The sequence below is a fragment of the Nuphar pumila genome, chromosome 5 (genome assembly GCF_984573655.1).
Source record: "Nuphar pumila chromosome 5, dmNupPumi1.hap1.1, whole genome shotgun sequence".
Classification (NCBI taxonomy): Eukaryota; Viridiplantae; Streptophyta; class Magnoliopsida; order Nymphaeales; family Nymphaeaceae; genus Nuphar; species Nuphar pumila.
Window position 1 is genome coordinate 118,096,485 of NC_143253.1, and position 19,583 is coordinate 118,116,067.

At 40.3% G+C, this 19,583-nt stretch overlaps 1 protein-coding gene and 1 long non-coding RNA gene across 2 annotated transcripts; both read right to left on the reverse strand.

Annotated features, from left to right (window-relative positions):
- Positions 1-7,170: 7,170 nt before the first annotated feature.
- On the reverse strand, positions 7,171-18,619 carry LOC149838327 (putative 1-phosphatidylinositol-3-phosphate 5-kinase FAB1D). Its single transcript, XM_090006519.1, has 13 exons — positions 18,304-18,619; positions 17,430-17,652; positions 17,282-17,315; positions 16,368-17,153; positions 16,132-16,279; positions 15,711-16,049; positions 11,009-11,935; positions 10,561-10,895; positions 10,329-10,455; positions 10,077-10,244; positions 8,258-9,955; positions 7,903-8,169; positions 7,171-7,804 (listed from the first exon to the last, which is right to left on the reverse strand). Exons 2-13 carry the CDS (start codon positions 17,482-17,484, stop codon positions 7,508-7,510), a joined length of 5,181 nt encoding a protein of 1,726 aa, XP_089862645.1. The 5' UTR covers positions 17,485-17,652; positions 18,304-18,619; the 3' UTR covers positions 7,171-7,507.
- On the reverse strand, positions 13,988-15,699 carry LOC149838328 (uncharacterized). Its single transcript, XR_016431953.1, has 2 exons — positions 15,081-15,699; positions 13,988-14,909 (listed from the first exon to the last, which is right to left on the reverse strand). It is a non-coding gene; the product is annotated as an uncharacterized LOC149838328 (long non-coding RNA).
- Positions 18,620-19,583: the final 964 nt, after the last annotated feature.

Below are 19,583 nucleotides of genomic sequence, written 5' to 3' on the forward strand. Positions count from 1 at the left end.
AACTTAAAAGTTGTTAAATTAATGTTGTTTGATGTTCATGCGCAGCGCATTGCATTGATCTCATGCTTGAAGATATTCGTAAGATGGAGGGCATTTTGGAGTGCATTGAAATGTGCAAAAAGTAACAAAAATCATTTATAATCATTCGGCCATCCTAAACTTGATGAGGAGGTTTACCAGCCGAATTGATATTGTAAAACCCCATTTAAAAAAAAAAATTGGACCCGGGCCGGGTCGGGTCCGGACCCGACCCGGGCCCCTTTTTTTTAGGGTTTTAAGTAACCCGAGCTCACCCGAGCTTTCGGGCGCCGCAAACCCCCCCTCTTCTCCCCCTTCGTTTTCTAGTAGATTGGGGAAACCCACCGAGGTTTCCCCTTTCATCGCACCCCCGAGCTCTTTAAGAGCATTGCAGGAGGGTGAGGGGAGGCACGCCTCCCCCCCTCGAGCTTCCTCCTCCTCGTGCCGACCTGCCGTCACTGCGCCCCACCGCCGACGCCGGCCACCACTCCCAGGTACGCCACCCTCTTCTCTTCTTCACCCCCCCCCTCTGTCACCTCGTCGGAAGGCCGACAGGCAGCGCACGGCCCCTGCCGCGCCCTCCCACGTCCCATGTGCCTTTCGGAGGGTCAACAGGGAGCCCTCAGGCCCTGTCGCCATTTTTTCCCCCTTTCTACTGGGGCTGTCGAAGGGCCGGCAGGGGTCCAGTCACCCCTGCGGCACCTGTTTGCTTGTCGTCGTTTTGGGGTCGTCGTGACTCGGTCTGGCAGGGGCTGGGGCCCCTGCCATTCGTTGACTCTACCAAGCAGGGGCCGAGGCCCTGCCACCTCACCGCCATCGGCAGGGGCTGGGCCCCTGCCGTCTCGTGTCTGTCGGCAGGGGCTCAGCCCCTGCCGATTCGATGATTCCGGCAAGGGCTCAACCCCTGCCACTTTTCTATTGCCGGCAGGGGCTCAGCCCCTGCCACGTAATTGTTGCTGGCAGGGGCTCAGCCCCTGCCACTTAATCGTTGCTGGCAGGGGCTCAGCCCCTGCCACTTTCATTTTGCCGGCAGGGGCTCAGCCCCTGCCACTTGACTGTTGCTGGCAGGGGCTCAGCCCCTGCCACTTGATTGTTCTGGCAGAGGCTCAGCCCTACCACTCTAGCTGTTCTGGCAGGGGCTCAGCCCCTGCCACTTTCATTTTGTCGGAAGGGGCCCAGCCCCTGCCACCTTTTTATTGCAGGCAGGGGCTCAGCCCCTGCCACCTAATCGTTTCTGGCAGGGGCTCAGCCCCTGCCACTTGGCTGTTGTTGGCAGGGGCTCAGCCCCTGCCACTTGATTGTTCTGGCAGGGGCTCGGCCCCTGCCACTTGATTGTTCTGGCAGGGGCTCGGCCCCTGCCACTTTATGTTGTCGGCAGGGGCTCAGCCCCTGCCACTTTAATGCTGCTGACAGGGCCTCAGCCCTGCCACTTGGATGTTGCCGGCAGGGGCTCAGCCCCTGCCACTTTGTCGTTGTCGGCAGGGGCTCAGCCCCTGCCGCTTCGTTGTGTTCGGCAGGGGCTCCCCCCCCCTGTCGCCTTGGTGTTTTTGACAGAGGGCTCAGCACCTGTCACCCCGTGGCTGTCTGCAGGCAAGGGCTCGCCCCTTGTCATTTTTCTGATTTCGGCCAGCAGGGGCACATCCCTGCTGCCTCTCTCTTTTTCTATAGGCAGGCTTGTTTTTCTATTTCTCCGCATAATAATTAACGTAGCATTGTTGCAGACCTCGCATCGAACCCCCCGCTCTGGCTCCGCGGCCCGAGCCTCGTATCATCTACACGCGTAGACACACGCAGCTGCACGACATCCCGAGGTAGGGGAAAGTCGCACGAAAAGTTTGTATGAACAAAATAAAATAAGACTTCTGAGATAGAATAGTTATTTTACATACCTGCTTATCTGAAAAAGTATTGGTTGGTCAGAGGTTACTCATTTTGATTCTTTTGAAATTGCATGCTTAATGTAAATTCTGTGGTTAGACTCATTCTAGAAAGAATCAAGTAGTTTAATTGGCATACTTGTTTACGTATAGGATTTCTTAACTCGTGATTGTCTGTTCGGCATGCTTATTCTTTTGAAACTGCATACTTAAGGTAGACTTTGTGAATAGACTCATTTCTGGAAAGAAAACCACTGCAATTACTGTTATAACCAAACCTTACGGCAGGTATGGTATAAATTTGACGAGAGGTCATGGAGAACCTTGAATTAGGAACTCAACACTTTATATAGATGGGTTAATGTTGGCCTCCACAGGCCAAATTTCTCGAAAGAGCAATACATGTCATTTATGAACCAAAAGAATCATAAAACATTATGTTGCCCTCTCATCGTAGTTGTACCTCTAGGAAGGTACGATCGTACTTTTGGACAAGTACGTCCCATGTGGGTTACGATGGTGGGATGATGAGGTTGTAGCAACCTCGATGAGTGCAATTAGCACAATGCTGAGATCACATAAATGGTGACCATTCGCCTTCACAGGCAAGATGCTCGAGTGGGTCTAATGGACTAGAGCATGTAGGATGGGGCGGCGGTTAAGAAACCCCCGTCGTACTCATCCGATCTTCACGGTTCATCAAGGGAGAAGATGGATGGTACAAAGACTCCGATGGACAGGTTGTTAACAACCACCCTACGGGCAAAAGACTCGGTTTCCCCAGTCATCGGAGTTAGGGGAATTGGGATTACCATAAATTATCATAGGTGGTAACTCCCAGGCACTTCTGCAGAAGTTGGATGCATCCATGGGCCACGAATGCCTTTGGGGATTTACTCTCTTGGTCACTGACCGTCCCCTTAGGAGCGGACTCAGTCAGCCATCCGGGTTAATGAAAACACCTGACATAATAAACCCCCGGATCGGTCTCGGCTGTTTCTACGTTTCGCGTCTGTGCGTACCCACAGGCCAGTTAATATCAGAAATTAAGGAATATCTTCATGAATAGTTGTAGATGACTGAGACTTACACTGCTTCAACTAACAGCTCTTTGCACTTATTACATTTGTTAGAATAGACTACAATTGTTTTAATTGCTTAAATATCATAACTGCTTATCTCATGAATGTCCTGTTTTATTTTCATTCTACTTATTTGTTCGTGCACCTACTGGTTTGTTATGAAATTGACCCATTTTATGGGCAGGTGAGGAGTAGGACTTCACTGGCGGCCGATGGCGTGGTGCAATATGGATCAAGATTTATCTTCTTTCTGCTGGCGGCTTGGCTCTGGGTCTTTTGGAGTTTTCTTTAGATTTATTGAACTTTGCAACAAAATGCTCATTTTGTAATAAACTACAGATTTTTAATCTATTGCCTTATTTCTTAAATTCTTTTAAGTTGTTGTACATGTGAATGATGGTTTTCAGCTAACGTACCCAGGATTGTTGACTTGTGTTCCTTTCTAAATGTCTTCCGCTGTCGTTTTTAAAAAATTAAAACTTTAAATCTTTGAAAGGTTTTTCGATAAGGTTTTCGAAATCACAAGTCGAAATTTTAGGGCGTTACAGATATGCCTTGCATTGACAAGGTTTGCTACGAATGTTTTGACTATACAGAGCATTTCCATTCATCAAAATGAATTAAAGCAATCAGATGAGTGGTTTGCAAATGAAGATTGCGCAGAAACTTATTGGGGTTGAGATAGTGGAGATAGTTTTCTCTATGAAGATTTAGAGGAGGTGCAGTATGTTTTTTGAGGATGACAATGCCACTCGTGAAAGTGTTAAGGACAGTGGACAGTGATGAGGCTTCAGTTATGCCCTACTTGTATGATGATATAGACAGAGCAAACGAACATATTATAGATATTTTCAACAGCAAGAAAAAGTATTATATGCCAGTTTGGAGGGTGATTGATAAAAAATGGATTCACCAACTCCATCAAAGCATTCATGTTGTTGCCTCTTTACTTCAATCTTGCCATCAAATTCTCCCCCACATTCGTATATGATAGGGAAGTACAAACGAACGTCCTAAACTCCATTGAAAAACTTAATGTAGATCATACTCTCCAAAGACAAATTCATGTGGAGTTAAACAAGTACGAACAAAACGAGGGGGACTTTGGACGAAAGAACACAATCCAATTATGTAGCTCATTGCGGCCAAGTATGAATTTGAAATTCAATGTTAGTATATTTAATTATGTATTTTTTTTTGTTGCAAGGATTTTCTCTCATGATATTTTTTTTCTTTTGTTGGTTTAAATCAATGGTGGAATAGGTTTGGTGGAGATGCTCCCTTCATTATCTAGGTTTGCACAGCATATATTGAGTCAAGGATGCAGCGCGAGTGGATGTGAGAGAAATTGGAGTTTTTTTTAGTGCATCCACACAAAGAAAAAGAATAGAATGGAGCACTCTTGATTAAATGATCTTGTATTTGTCGCCTACAACATGAGATTGAAGCAAAGGTAACATTAAGATATACGTTAGTGGATCTACTTTAATACAATTTGTATTCTAATTAATATCTGAATATTGCAGACAAATTCAAAGAGAATAAAGAAGACACCAGAGGAGCAGATATGATCACATCCTATGTCACACGGACTCAGCTAAGGAGGCACCGCACCCGAGTTGACACGCCCCGACACGGGTGCGGCCTCGGACACGGCCCGGACTCGGTCAACGCCGAGTCCGTCCTTGTTTTGGACTCGATCAACGTTGACTGAGTCAAAAAATGTCCATTTTTAGAGCAAAAAACAAAAAAAGTTGATCTTTTTATATATTTTTTTAATATATATATATATAGCATGAGTCTCAAACATAAGCCCCAGAAAAAAAAAATTATTCTTAAATATTATCATTTAATTCTCTCTCTCAATCTTAAAAGCTAGTAAATTCTCATCCACGAGTACCAACACTTTTCATCCACCCAGTTCTCTCTCTTATAAAAGCTAATAAATTCTCATCCACGAGTAGCAACACTTTCTCATCCACCGAGATCTCTCCCTCTCTCTCTTTTTCAAATCTAGCTTTGAAAAATTAAAAGTTTTTAATGCTTTTAATTAATGTTATGAATTTTAGCAAAACTGCAAAAGATGTTTAATGCATTTACCAGAACATGCTTTTAGTTAATGCTTTTAATTAATACCATGATGATGTTTTATTCCCATGGTAGCTAAGACTCGGCCGAGTCAATGATAAACCCAGCCGAGTTTGGTTCTAACCCAGTTATACTACTATTTTAACTCGGTTAGTTCAGGATCCGAGACAACTTGGAAGAGTCACGAGCTCAGTCCCCGTGTCCAAAATTTATATAGATATATGCACACACTGGATATATATATATATATAGCCGAGTCCCCGTGTCCAAAAATTTTAAAATTGCGTCGCACCCGCACCCGCACCCATGTGACATAGATCACATCAGTAGTGACAACTTTCATATATTAGATGAGTGAGTAGAAGAAGAGCCGGCAGAAATGGATTTAGCTAAAGAAAAAACTTTTACAGCTGCCCAATATCCCTTTCTCTTCCAAAAATTTTTACAAATATGCTTTTTGATATAGTACATTTTTTTGAACCCGCAATGCAAAAAACAAGTAATTAACTTTTCTAAGTTGAATGTGAAAGACATGTATTGATTAAAATAGATCATTAATTCTTTCTATTCATATAGGTTTTCTTCAAAACATACAAATGAGCGCATATAGCATTATAGAGGCTTAGGTGGATAATGATAATGATTATGTTGGCCAAGAGATGAATGTGGATGAAGGAGGAGAAGAAGAAGATCCACCATCTGAATAATGTTTTCGTTATTGATAGATTAGGATGCTTCTTGTTTTGTTTTGTTATATAATATGTAACTTTGATATCAAACATTCATGATTGTGACTTGTGACTTTTGTTAAATGTTCAGTATCATATGTCCAATGTTTTACTAGTGCATGTTTACGTTTAATTACTCATAATTAGGGGTGTCAATGGGTCAGGTTTGGTTCGGTACCAGGTGGAACCAGACCTGGACCCAATTTTCAAGTACGGTATCGGGTCCGGACTAGGTCTAATCGGACCCACCATAAGAGAAACCATACCCAGACTTGATAAGAACTACATGAACCAGACCCGGACCATACCCGGTAAAATAGTATTTTTTATCATTTTTACATTGAAAAAATGCAGGCCTTAATCAAAATTTGGATCTGGCCCAGGTCTGGTATAAAATTTCACAAACTACACCTGGCTCCATGTATTAATCGGACCCTTCGGGTCCGGACCTGGGTCTTAATCAGGCCTTCATATTTATCACCATACCCGATAAAATAATATTTTTTATCATTTTTACATTGAAAAATTGTGGGTCTTAATCGAAAATTGGGTTGGGCCCAGGTCTGGTATAAAATTTCACAAACTATACCCAGCTCCATGTATTAATCGGACCCTTCGGGTCCAGACCTGGGTCTTAATCAGGTCTTCATATTTATCACCATACCGAGACCCTATAGGGTTTGGTACAGGTCGGGTAAGCCCGACCTGTTGACACCCCTGCTCATAATGCATATAATCATGTTCTTTTTTTGCTATTCCATTCTATATTTTTTTCTGAAATTTTTGAATTTTTTTTGGAGATTTTTCTCTATTTTTTGTAATTTTTCAGATTTTTTTTGTGATTTTTAATTCAAGTTTTTCCCCATATCTTACGATATGATACAGTCTGGTACACCCATATCTCATACTCATGCAATACGGGTTCTGATATGCTAATTACAACATTAGATAGAATGACTGAACAAAATAAACTTAGCAAAGAAAACATATTTATGTTAATGTACGCATGTAAAGAGAACTTAGCATTAGAAGTAGCCAGAATACAAAACCTGATGTTGGAAAGTACCACTAAATTGGTCAGATATAAAGACTTGTAGACATGAGATAATGAATGTTCCACAACATAACAGTGTTCTTGGCAATGAACCCGCACATCTGCATAAACCAAAATAATTGATGTCACTTTTTGGAGTTTTATAGCAATATAAGAAACTTTTAGCACCAAGATGGGAAGAGCACTTTACCTCTTGTTTAAACTATAGAAGCTAATTATGCAGATCTGCCTGAATGTATCCATTCTGATCCTGACTCCTAGTGGAGCCAAGTACTGTGTACATTAACAAGATTACTGAGCATATCCAGTATATGGAAAGGAACTTCTGCTGAATAAACTTTCATGCCTAGATTTCTTAAAAGAAAAAGAATTACATTGGTCAAGATTCTTTTGATAACAATTCTATACAACTGCTTTGCAAAATAACATAATTCAAGAATCAACAACCCTCACTAAAGTATGACTAACAGTACGATCCCCTGGACTGTGCTTATAAAAAACGCTGAGACATGGGGATACAACGGATCTGTACATGCCTTACAAGATCAACAAAAAGAATAGTATGTGAAAATAACCCAAGTATGTCGAAACAGCCTGCTTTTCAGATTGACCAGGTGGAACTCAGGCTCATAGAAAACTTTGACTTCTACAATTTCCCATTCAGTGAGAAGAATCATCACTGCCATCATCACAAGAACCTCTAATTTGCTCAGCACACCAAGGATCAGGAACCGTTAAGAAGTAGGTAGACATGGCCTTCCTAAACCTTTTCTTGTACTCTTTAGGATAAATAACTGTAGGCAGTGAATTTTTGGGAACAACTAGAGAAGTCTTAACCCATGTCTCCAGATGCTTGTCCCAGGTGTACTGCCGCATATAATCAATGATCCCAAGTACAAGTTCATGACGTTGAGTGTCCACTCCGACAAGCAACGAGTAATCCATGACATTGATAGACTGCATTTATCAGAAACATGTGCATAAATATTGAAACCAGAAACTCAGTGTGTGTGTGTGCATGTAACCACAATGATTGATGTGAAGATAGCACTCACAGTAAGAAAAGCTGTGTCATTCCAAATAGCCCGTTGCAGAAGATGCTTGGCTTTTCTTCCCACGAATAAGGGAGTGGTACGAATGTCCTCCATTAAGTTCTGATCTAGAAGGACTTTTTCCGTTCCCTTTGCATTTGAAGTGTATCGAGAATAAAGAGCTCCTTTAAGATCATACTTACGAGAAACATTTCGGCCGAAGAGGAGATTTTCCATAACCATCACGTCCATTCTTAAATCTTTGCCTCCTTTTGGTTGCCTTACATTTACCTGCAACATTAAATTCAGAAGTAGACATTACAAATCACAAGATGATTTACTTTTATTTGAAGATTGAAGCAAAAATAGCAGTTTTAACCTGATATATTCCAAGAATCTTTGCAAGACATGTTTGGCTCCTTGAGTTCAAGGATTGCGAGATATATTTGAAATATTCAGGTCCAAACTTCAAAAATGAATCAAATTCAGTCTTCTTCACTTGTTTTATTATGAACCTATCATCCAATGTCTTTGCAAAGAAAGCTTTACTCTTTCCACCTTCGGCGTCCCACTTCCTACAGTGACTAAGGGAAGAGATGTAATCAAGTTCAGCAGGACAGCATCTTTTTCGAAGTGCATAGAATTGCTGTGCATAGACACAAACTACTGAATATTTTCCCTTTGTCGCTGATTTGTCATTCCCTAGAAAGATCTCTGGATGCAGATCCTTTGAATATAACAAAGGATTCACAGACGATGTACTCTCAAAACCAGAAGCAGAAAGTTCTTCAGATGAGGTGTTACCCTCTTGATGCCCCTCTGATGTAGCACAAGAAACCCCTGAAGACCATGATCTTAGAACCATACTATCACCGATGAACAGACCATTCTGTACATCACCATTACCGTGTTCTCCATCTGTGTTCTTTGGTGATTCATCAACTGCACTTTTTAATGGCTCAGATTTATCATGCAATAAAGCCAGAGCACATGCAATGATGCTTGTCAATTCATCCTCATAGACAGACACAATATTGTCCTCCACGCCCACTGGGAAGTGCAATCTGGTCGCCTCTTCCATGATGAACTGTCTGGCTGTGGAGAGGTATAGAGGAGTATAATGTCTGATGAAGTCAAACTTCAGTGAATAGCCTCTCTGAAGGTCCTTCCTGAATGCCTTACGAGATTCTGAAAATGGAAGCCAAACCCATCTTTCAGGGTCCTCAAAGTTATCAAACTGTGAGTTTTTATCTGAAGGCATGATAGAAGATGGTTTCTCAAGTGCAGAAGCTGAAGAAGCACACTCCAACGTCGAGGAAGTCTTTTTCTGTATGTCATTGATATCCGACTCCATGGCTATATCAATAGATGTCTCTTCAGAAGCACCAGAAGCTGTGTCTATCTTTGGATGGTCAGCAACAGGCAAGTAATTTTCGTGATGGACTTCAATATTCCATGGAATAACAGAAGAACCATTAGAAAGACCAGCAAATTGACGTTCATCAACAGAATCTTGAAACCCCTTGTAGTCCAGGCATTTCACCAGACCATCACTACTTGATTCTGCATGGATCTTCTCAATTGAACTGGTTTCAGATGTGCAGTTACAAGCCCCAGCATTTAAAATCGCACAGTCAGATTCAGAACAGCTTTCTGTCTGTAAAGGTTGAACAAATATATCACCAGCAGGCAGCTGTAAATCATGAGCATCTTTAACTCCATTTGCATCCTGAAAGCATGGTTGAGAGACCGTTTTTTCCAATCCAATTCTTTCAAGATGCACCGGCACGTGGTTTGAATCATAAGATAAAGATGCATAACCATTTACAGGCAAGTTATCATCATCTGGCTTGTTCTCATTGCCACTTCCTTTTACTCCTAACAGATCTGCATGAGTAAGATTCTCTGTTTTCTGAGCCTTTTTCTTTGTGTGACAATACAAAGCCAAATACTGTAAACGCTGGTCCCAAATGTATGATTCTAGCAGAAGTTCGCGCACCAAATTATTCAAATGAAGCATCTCATGAATAGTCTGGCCTGACTGCCAAGATTTACTTATAACACTCTGCAAAGTTGTCTGCATCATTGAAAACACAAACCAGAAAAATGGGGGGGAAAAGGACCATAAGTTTTTATTCTAAATCAAACAAGACACTGATAGATGATAGACAAAAGCAGACTCATAAATTCACACTAACCTCAAAATCAGATATCTCCTCCCTCAACATCTCCTCTAGATCAGTGAAGTCTTTTACTGGAATAGGAAATTTAAGAAACTTATCCATAGTAGAACCGAAAAGTTCAATCTCTCCTGTCTGTATCAATTTTTTGACTTCTGCAAATAACATGCGCCCCTTTTCCAGGACCTGACAACAGACAAACTTAGGTAGTCATATTATCTTAAACACAAAATTTAGCTAATTAAATATTTTAAAAGCTTAATAGCATACATCTTTGACTTTATTCTCAAACCACTCTTTTCCATTTTGATCATAGAAATCAATAAGAGGTGGGGGCATTTGTACACTGTATATTTCCACAGTCGAATAACTGAACATTGCCACCAAGGGACCCAACCTGCCAAACAAACAAACAGAACCAGGTGTAACTAACTGATTCCACTTGGCAATAGTTGGATTAATGATATAATGAAATCGAAAACAAAATCAAAATTATCATTACCCATAGAAACGGAGGCAATCCCTGTTAAGAGAATGCCCACAGCTGGCGAGCCTATCAGACACAGAGTGGTTGGCAAAGCTTAGTTCCAAGAACTTCCCAAATGATAAACCATGAGCAGCAGCCGACATCACCACTCTTGGTGTTGGCTTGGAGATACGGTTCTTCCTATCACATTTTAAACACCTGGTCCACATCCAAAGTTTCCCTTCTTCTTGGCCAGGTAACTGGCAGTCCTGGGGGAGTTGCTTGACAAGAACTGTTAGCCTTCCATTCTGGTGGGTATACCAGTAAACATGCCCATATGGGGCTTCACCACATGTGGAACAACGATGTGCCTGGCCATAATAACAAGTGCTAAATATATGAATTACTTCTTTTACTAACTTGAGCGAATGAAAAGAACAACAAAACAAATAAATGTTTTCAAAATAGTAAGCATTCAAATGACCTGACTGAGCAGGTTGTCGCGCAAAAATCTTCCAAGAGACTTGTCAAAATTCCCATAGTACTTTATGCGAGAAAGATGGCTCCTCTCGCATACGCTTTCCTTTGAGATGCAATAGCTAGAGCGCAAAATCAAAATGCTTTGAGGATCCAGTGCAGGTTTAACAGAATGTTTCTGTGCCACTTCAGAGTCACTGAAGATGTTGTTTAATTTAAAATCAGTGGAAACTGAATTTAACTCAGGCTTTTCACTGTTATGAGTCCCATTATTTAGCTTCTCTTCATTAACCTCAACTCTTGCATCCATTTCTGATATAAGAATATTGTCAGATAAATAAAGAGGAGGAGCACCAGCACCACTTAAAGTTCCAAATTCCTTGTCCCTTAACCCAAAATATGAAGAAACCGATTGGTATGAAGAGTGAGAAACAGCAGGAAAGCTTTCTACCAGAACCTTCCTTAGAGATGCAGAGAGTGAGGAGAATAACTGCTTCGGAAGCATTAATGGAACATAAGATTCAAATACCATGGCTTCCTCAGAATTGTTGTCCTCATTTCTTGTTGTATTGTCATGAAGAGTCATCGGATTCTCAGAGAGGGAGATGGAACCAGAGAATTCAGATCTGTCTTCTAAACTTTTATCAACATCATGAACCACACCCTCCTTGGGGAACTTGTCTGAGGATCCTTGATCACTACGATTATTTGCTTGTGAACCATTTTTTTCCTTGATTCTGGACACAGATCCATCAATTTGTTCAATTTCCAGTGAACTGAGTGTGGCTGGAGTAGGAACAATGCTAGGAAAAATTGCCCGCTGATCCACAAGGAATGAAGTTTCTAAGATTAAATGATATGCTGCAAAAACAGCATAATGAATCACCTGTTTAATCTTTTTCAGATCACCACCATTAGCTCCCTTCAACAAGATCTGAAATCACAGCAAAATAATCAATTCATATACAAGCTACTAACAGGATAGCACCACAGTAGATATAAATGCAATTTAAGGACTTTAGTTATTTCACCAAATAGATTCAGTAATGGAAATATAGACACTTTGGCCTATGAAAACGAATCAGTATCAATATGTACCATTTTGTGCTATAAATCTTCTGTATATAGACACTCCAATCTATCGCTTCTAAAGAACAATATAACTGCTACAATAAAAGGGAAACTAGATAAAAAAAAAGTTTGTTCTATGCTTTTCTAATTTTCCTTGATAGTAATCTACTGCTAACATATCACAAGACAGAGGCAATAACTTTAGCAAAATTTTGTTAGAGAAAGATTTGAACATGGTACTTTAGATTTTAAATCAGCCATCATATTCTTAATTTCACTTTTGTTTATGTTCTTTTATAAAGCATAACATGAACAAGTAATAAATTCTCTTCAGACCAGTTGACCTGAAATTTTATGCAGATGAATCTACAAGGTTAATATCGACAACCAATAACATGCATGAAAAGATGAAGTAGAAAGATGATTACCAGCAATTATTTAAATAAGCTCTTGAAACACTTCATAGAGTGCAAAACTAAACTGTTATTCTTCCCATCCTCCATCAATATGCAAGTCCTTGTAATAAGTGTATACATACATACATATATATATATGGAAAATTATTGTTTACACTCTAAGGGTATGGTACTCTCTAGCTGAATCTGACAGGTGTGAGCTCCACTTGGTCGATTTGACTCCATGAATGTGTTCAGCATGGTCCATTTAATAGGAAATGCACTTTGGATCAGGTGGTTTCATTGTAGAAATACGATTTTCTTACTATTGAAATTTGGATACATTGTAGACCATTGAATTTCAACCCTCAGAAAATCTGCTTATACAACAAGATCACATGTTCTTGACTAAACAAACCGTATAGATCATATTTGTAGGGCTTGATTCACAAACAAATCAAGAGAATGTGAAAGAACGGACAGTTTCTACTAAGGGGTATGGTAAACTCAAGGGCAACCAATATTTTCCCAATATATATATATATATATATATATGTGTGTGTGGGGGGGGGGGGGGGGGTGCCATTACGTACAAATGCCTATGGATCTGCATGGCGCAGGTTGTTTTGTTCCAATCCAGCCTCATGGATGGATTCAACATGTTCAAATTAGTGGGAACCGGCTTTTGGGTCATGTTTTTTTTTATGAAAAAAACACAGTTTTATGACCCGGAAAAGTATCACACTTTGTAGGCCGTTGATTTTTTAAGCCTTATAAAAAACTACCTATGTGTCGTAATCGGACAATCTAAGAGCCAATTCCCACTAATCTAAACATGTAGATCACATCTATAAGGTTAGTTTCATGAAAAAACAACAAAAATTGAAAAAGAAAACTCATTTGTAGGTAATGGCAAGATAACCAAATGTAATCCCTATCTATCTATATATATATATATATATATACCATGCACTTAATCATGTTGGACTAATGACCATAACCTGGGTATAGGGTCTCCAAGTACCTTGCGGTCCATGATCCAATAATCTGCATCTTATGTCTCATCCTCACATAGTCCTGGGGACTGTAATCACAAGATGAATGGCTTCTAGAAGTCTTATGTTTTTTTTTTTTTTTTTGGGGGGGGGGGGGGGGGGGGAATATCTAAAAAGAATTGGATGTAAACCTTTGGACCGAAAGTAGACTAGTAGAGAGTAAGGAATAATTGCAGTGCACCACATTAGACAACTGAACTATAAACATTAGCTTGGTCTATAGCCACAGATATCGGCGATATTTTCAAAATATCGCAATGTTATCGTTGTAAATTCAGCAAACGATAATGTAGGTAAAATATCATGGTATTTTGAAAATATTGCCAATTTGATAATATTGCGATATTATCAATTAGTTTTACTGTTTTTTTATATTTTAAATATGTTTTTCTTATTTCTTTTACATTTTTTACTTATTTCTTTTATTATTTATGTATTTTTTGTCTAAACATGATATTTTATTACTTATTTTTTATATTTTTTAAGCTCCAAGATTTTTCCAAGATTTATCACCAAACCTATAATATTGCGAGAAGTAGCCTCGCCGAGATATAGCCGATACCGATATTTGTGACTATGGTTTGGTATTGTTTATCTCTGAAGAGAATACACATTGTAAGCAATTTTGGAAATAATGCTGATTTTTCTAGAAGATGCTGTGTTAAACTCTTAATATAAAAGATATTTATGCTAAGGCTCTATTCTCTATTGGATAATAAAGTTAGGAAGAATCTCTTGAGAAGCTTTCTGCAGCATTTAATCATCAATCAGACCTGTTACTTTCCTTAGCAGGAAGCTTTTGGTTAGAAACCATCCAGGAGCTCCATAACATTGAGGCTGTTACTTCATCCAGCCAGTGGCTTACATTAGGACAGACAAAAGGAGCAGATGAAATACCGACTGCTACTAGGAAGGCCCTACAGAGACAACATTTGGTTTGGCCACATAGACCATCCACTTGGACTGTTACTTTTGCTTATACACTTTGTATTGGACCAATCAGATGGCAATTCATCAGGGTTAGTAACTCAAGAGAAACATTTGGCTTAAGTGAGAAATCAGAATAGCAGTGTCAATGGAGAGATAACATGTTATTCCAGTCATAAGATGATGCACCTTTACATAGACTCGAACCAAGGGACCCGTGGACAATATTCCCAGTCCCACACATGGAGATGCATGATTCATTACATCATCTTCCACATTCTGGCAATACCGTGTCCAGCTCAACTTTTACACTGATTTTATCATTTCAATAAATATTTTATATCATCAATCTGTAGCAAGTCGCTTCTAGTAAGAAGAATACATAACTACGTCTTCCAGACATGCCTCACAATCCACATGAAAAAACAATCTGCCGTCCACAATGTAGAGTAGCTAGCTGCTTCCTTAACCAAAAAAAAAAAAAAAGCCTTTTCACATCATCAGTAATAAATAAAATATGAAATTCAGTGGGTAACAATAGTTATCCACTCTAGTCAAAACCTCACAAAGTGAAGTTCATTATTTCCATGCCTTGAAGTTAAAGTTAAACACTAGAAGTCAGAAATGTTACACTTTTCTTTTTGCTTTGTAATGGGCACGTTGGTGGTGAACCAGCAGGACAAGAACTCTGTATTAAGATAGTGTCGCCCACCAATCCGGCAATAAAATTCAACCCCACTGTTGTTTAAATTACAAGTTACAAATATCCACCACACTAGACCAAACAGAAAGACTTGTACAACGTAGTAGCAGATACTGTACTGCTAAATGGAATAAAAAAGGAAAGAACAACAATGGATCAGAAAAGAATTCGCAAACAGAAATATCAGGTATTCCATCACGCTCCTCTCACATGAAAACAAAGAACCAAAAGATGAAGAAAAAAGAAAATAGACGTAAAAAAAGAAGCAAATAACCAAAAAGAAATCACTAAAATGGACAGAGAGAACACTTATATATGGTAATTGTCAAAGCTTGTTGCACACAAAAGCCTCAAATAATACCATAGCTACAGAAACAGAAATAGAGTAGAAGAAAAGCAAAAATGTATAAAGGGAACCCCCACATAGCTGATATAGTTCATTGCAAACAAAAGCTGAACTATATATAACATCTACAGAAACAGAACTGAAATAGAAACACGTATAGATGCAAGAAGAAAATCAGAGTATGAGTCAGAAGATATTCATCTCAGACATACCGTACAGCCCAGTGGTCTTGGACAACCCTCAAAGAACATCAAGGTCTTCTTTGGTGGTTTGCCACCTTCCCCACCAATTTCATGTTCTTCCATAACCTTTTCAATGTGGAATAGATCACAACCCTTGATATCCAAGTTCTTATCAGCAGATGAAAAAATCTGTGAGCCGGTACAGCGAGCAATGCGTTGTAGACGTGGAAGCTTCATGTCCAAGACCAATGTTATTCCCTTTTTCAAGAGAGACTCCTGCACATCCCGAGAGACATTCTTCTCCACAAGCACAACATGAGGATGACATAACTCCATCATTTCAGTTACTGATTTAAGATCATCCTTCTCCTGTTTGTATAAGCAGAAAGTCGTGAGATATCCACATGGAATATTCGCACCACAGAGCAAGAGAACAAAGAAAGGAACATACCTGATCCTTAAGGGAATTGAAAGATGATAACCCATTGGCACCTTGTCCAAGCATCCCACGAATCAACAGCAACCTAGGATTTTTTACTGTAGTTGGCATATGCTTATGTGCAGCATTCTTCTTAAAGACGAGGCCCTTGATCAGTTGACTGGACCAAAGGAAATGTCATAAATAAGTGACCGGCCCATATTGGTGATCCAGGCAAATTTTCAGATAAAATGAGCTAATTAACCTACCTTTGACTCGGAAGACCTGAGGCAATACATTTCACCTTCACATAGCAACCAGGGTCCATTTCTCTTCCTTCATTTGCATCGGGCTTAACCAGAACTGCAGCCTCCCATGACAGAGAAGTAACTATATCCAACCAGTCGTTGCCTGCACTGCTATTCAATGGAATACCCTCAGATATAAGAAGTTGGCCTACAAGTGCCCGGAAATGCCCATTCATAACCTCTACCATCACCTTATGCCTTTCCTCCTTACTTCGGTAGCCGTTACTATATTTCATGCTAAGGTTGCCTAGGGGGCTACTGTCGTCCCATTTTCCACAAGTACCATTGTAGTTATCATCATCATCATCGTTACGGGTCACACTCATTCCCATTTCATCCTCCTGGTCTTCAGGGTCAGGTGGAATCCAAATGAATTTATCATCACTTCTAAAATCGAACAATGGAGGAACCTCTATCTCTTCCCTGACACCAAAAGGCCCAAGGATCCCTCGATTACTACCCTCCGTTCCATCCGACTCCTCCTCAGGCCTTACAGATTGTCCTTCAGCAGCTGTATGATTACGAGAGCGCGAAGAATTTGCTTCATTACAATCTTCAGCATGTTCCATACCTCTTGACTTTGACACGGAGTCGGTCATATCCATAGCTGCTGACGAGCTTGCAGCATCAGAGTTTTCCCGAATAACATGCCCTTCATACAGCTGCTCTTCTGAGTGCCCCCGATTTGAACTACTGAGGAACTCTTGGTCTGACAACTCCTGAGAACCTGCTTCTCCATCCTCCATACTAGATCAACCACCAAGGGAAGGATATATGATCAAATCATAAATATAACCAAACAATGAAGGAAGAAAACCGAGTATCGGCACGCCAAAATTAGAAAGACTATGCGCTGTTAAAGAAACCCCCTATACCTGAACCGTGAGATCAGATCCACAGGGAGCTCACCTGAAACAGCAAGAACAAGGAGATGAATTTCTACACAATTCTCACATGAGGCTATACATATATCCTCGTTGTGGATGTAACAATCAGTTGATCTTAAAAGAAAACCTAAATTACCAAAGCTCGATGCACAGCTTGCGTAACTTGAAAGCGAACTTTTTGAGCTGATCATTGTTGCACAAGGAATTAGATAAATCTCTTCTTCAGTCCTTGACCCTTCTTACTCCATACAGATTTGGGAAACTTGATTTTTGCCATTCCAATCAAATTCCACACAGATCCTATCTACTCGTTGATCATAGAAACCGGTAACGGTGCACACAATCGATATTTTCTAAATCTGGAACACAAACATGAAGCGTTGTAAACATTTCTATCCTAAATAGCCTACAATCGACTCCAATCAATACAAGAAGCGATCCCCACATCCCACAACACGCTCTCAATTTAAGAAACAATCCACTTTCCTACTACAGACATCATTTTCAATCTATTCTCAATAACTCAGCGAGAAAAAAAACAAAAAAAAATCCTTATGGACCCCAAATTTTCAATAATCACATAACTCGGGAATTAAAAATTTTGTGAAACTTTCCCACTGGCAATCAACCAAAATATAAACCCAAAAAAAAGGGAAAAAAAAGGAACACAATATACAGAAATTGAAGATTACGGATCAGAAATTATCAAGAGTCCTAAAACTAACAGAAATCTTGAATCTTTAATAATCAAACAAACCAATCTTCTGTATGATTCATATGATTCCAATTCCTAAACACGCAGAAGGTAGATGAACTCATGATTTTCAGATAAACCAAAGTGGACAAAAAGGGGGGAAACACAAACCGAAAGGAGGAAACCCAACAAATTCTCTTTTCTTTTTTCTTTTTTATAAATGAAAAAACCAACAAAATCTCTTTCTTTCTTTTACAATTTCTTCTTCGATTCGATCACAAGAAATGAGAGAAAACGATATCCACGGATTGCTTACCACCAAAGGAAGGCAGCCGCAGACCCCAGACATAAGTCCTCCTTTTTAGGCCCCCGTTCGGTTCATGCAAATCAATCAATAAAGAAAAGAGAAAAGGAGGGGAGGGGAGGGGGCAGCAGAGTCGGGGTAGAGGGCAGACAGACAGGCAGGCAGAAGGGGTCAATCACCAGTACAAAGGGACCCACCACACTCTCTCTCTCTCTCTCTCTCTCTCTCTCTCTCTCTGTCGAGAGCTCCCTCTCTTCCTTTCTCCCTCCCTGTGAGCTTTTCCTCAACCATCCATGCACTAACGCATGCATGGCTACCTGTCCATCATCTATCCATTCACATATGTATGTATGTACATATATGTATATGCATGTGTATTTATATGCATGTGTATGTAAAACACGAAGGAAGTAGCCGCTGTAAGACAAAATCTGATTTACGCGTTTGAGAATGGCCCACTTAGGCTGTCAACTGGACCAGTCTCTATCATATGTCCACCATGTACCCCCGACCCAAACTCAAATTTTTGGTGTATGGGCATAGTTTGGGTCGACCCAAATCGGACCCAAGCTATGTGGGTCATATTTGGGTCATGATTTTTTCCGGGTACTGGACCTGGCTTTTGGGATTATTTATGTGACAGGACGAAATTCAAACCCGATTATTAGTTATATGGGCAAGTCTGAATCAACCCTGACCCGAACTGTTGCAGCCCCTAGGCCCACCCCCATCGGTTTCCAACGGCTCCCTTCCTCCCATGTATTCCTTACTGTATCCGTATATGTATTTCACTATTTCTCTCTATGTATTACTTACTATACCAGTATCCGTATCTCTCTCATTTGTGTATACGTATACATAAATATTAATTATGGTATATATGCACACATAAATACTAATTAAGGTTTGAGGAACGCCAGCCCATCCTTACGATTTTTACTGTCGGTCAGTCCTGGTCGCTTTCAATCCTTTGACTTGGTTGACTTTGCATCAGCACTTAAGAGTTTGTTTGGAAAATTGGAATTGGAATTGGAATTCGATCTTAGCAATGTAAATGGGTCAGATTTCGGCTCGAATGTGGGTATTATTATATCTGATTAAATGGGTGTGCCTTTAGTCGAATTAGCATTCAAGCTTATTATCTCCCCCTCCCGACCCCGGAACCCTAACCCCCCCCCCCCCCCCCCTCTCTCTCTCTCTCTCTCCGGTGCAGCGGCTGAACAGAGTCCAGCAGCGAGGCCGGCAGCGAAGCCACGATGAAAGGCTGCTCTTCCTTTTTCTTCTTTTTTGTT

What these genes read in the sequence shown, in the direction of transcription:
- LOC149838327 (XM_090006519.1), bottom strand. Translation starts at nt 17,484, where the DNA reads ATGATCAGCTCAAAAAGTTCGCTTTCAAGTTACGCAAGCTGTGCATCG. An exon ending in AAGCTGTGCATCGAGCTTTG is followed by an intron (nt 17,316 to 17,429) that starts GTAATTTAGGTT and finishes TTGCTGTTTCAG; the next exon opens with GTGAGCTCCCTGTGGATCTG. An exon ending in AGGAGATATCTGATTTTGAG is followed by an intron (nt 9,956 to 10,076) that starts GTTAGTGTGAAT and finishes TCAATGATGCAG; the next exon opens with ACAACTTTGCAGAGTGTTAT.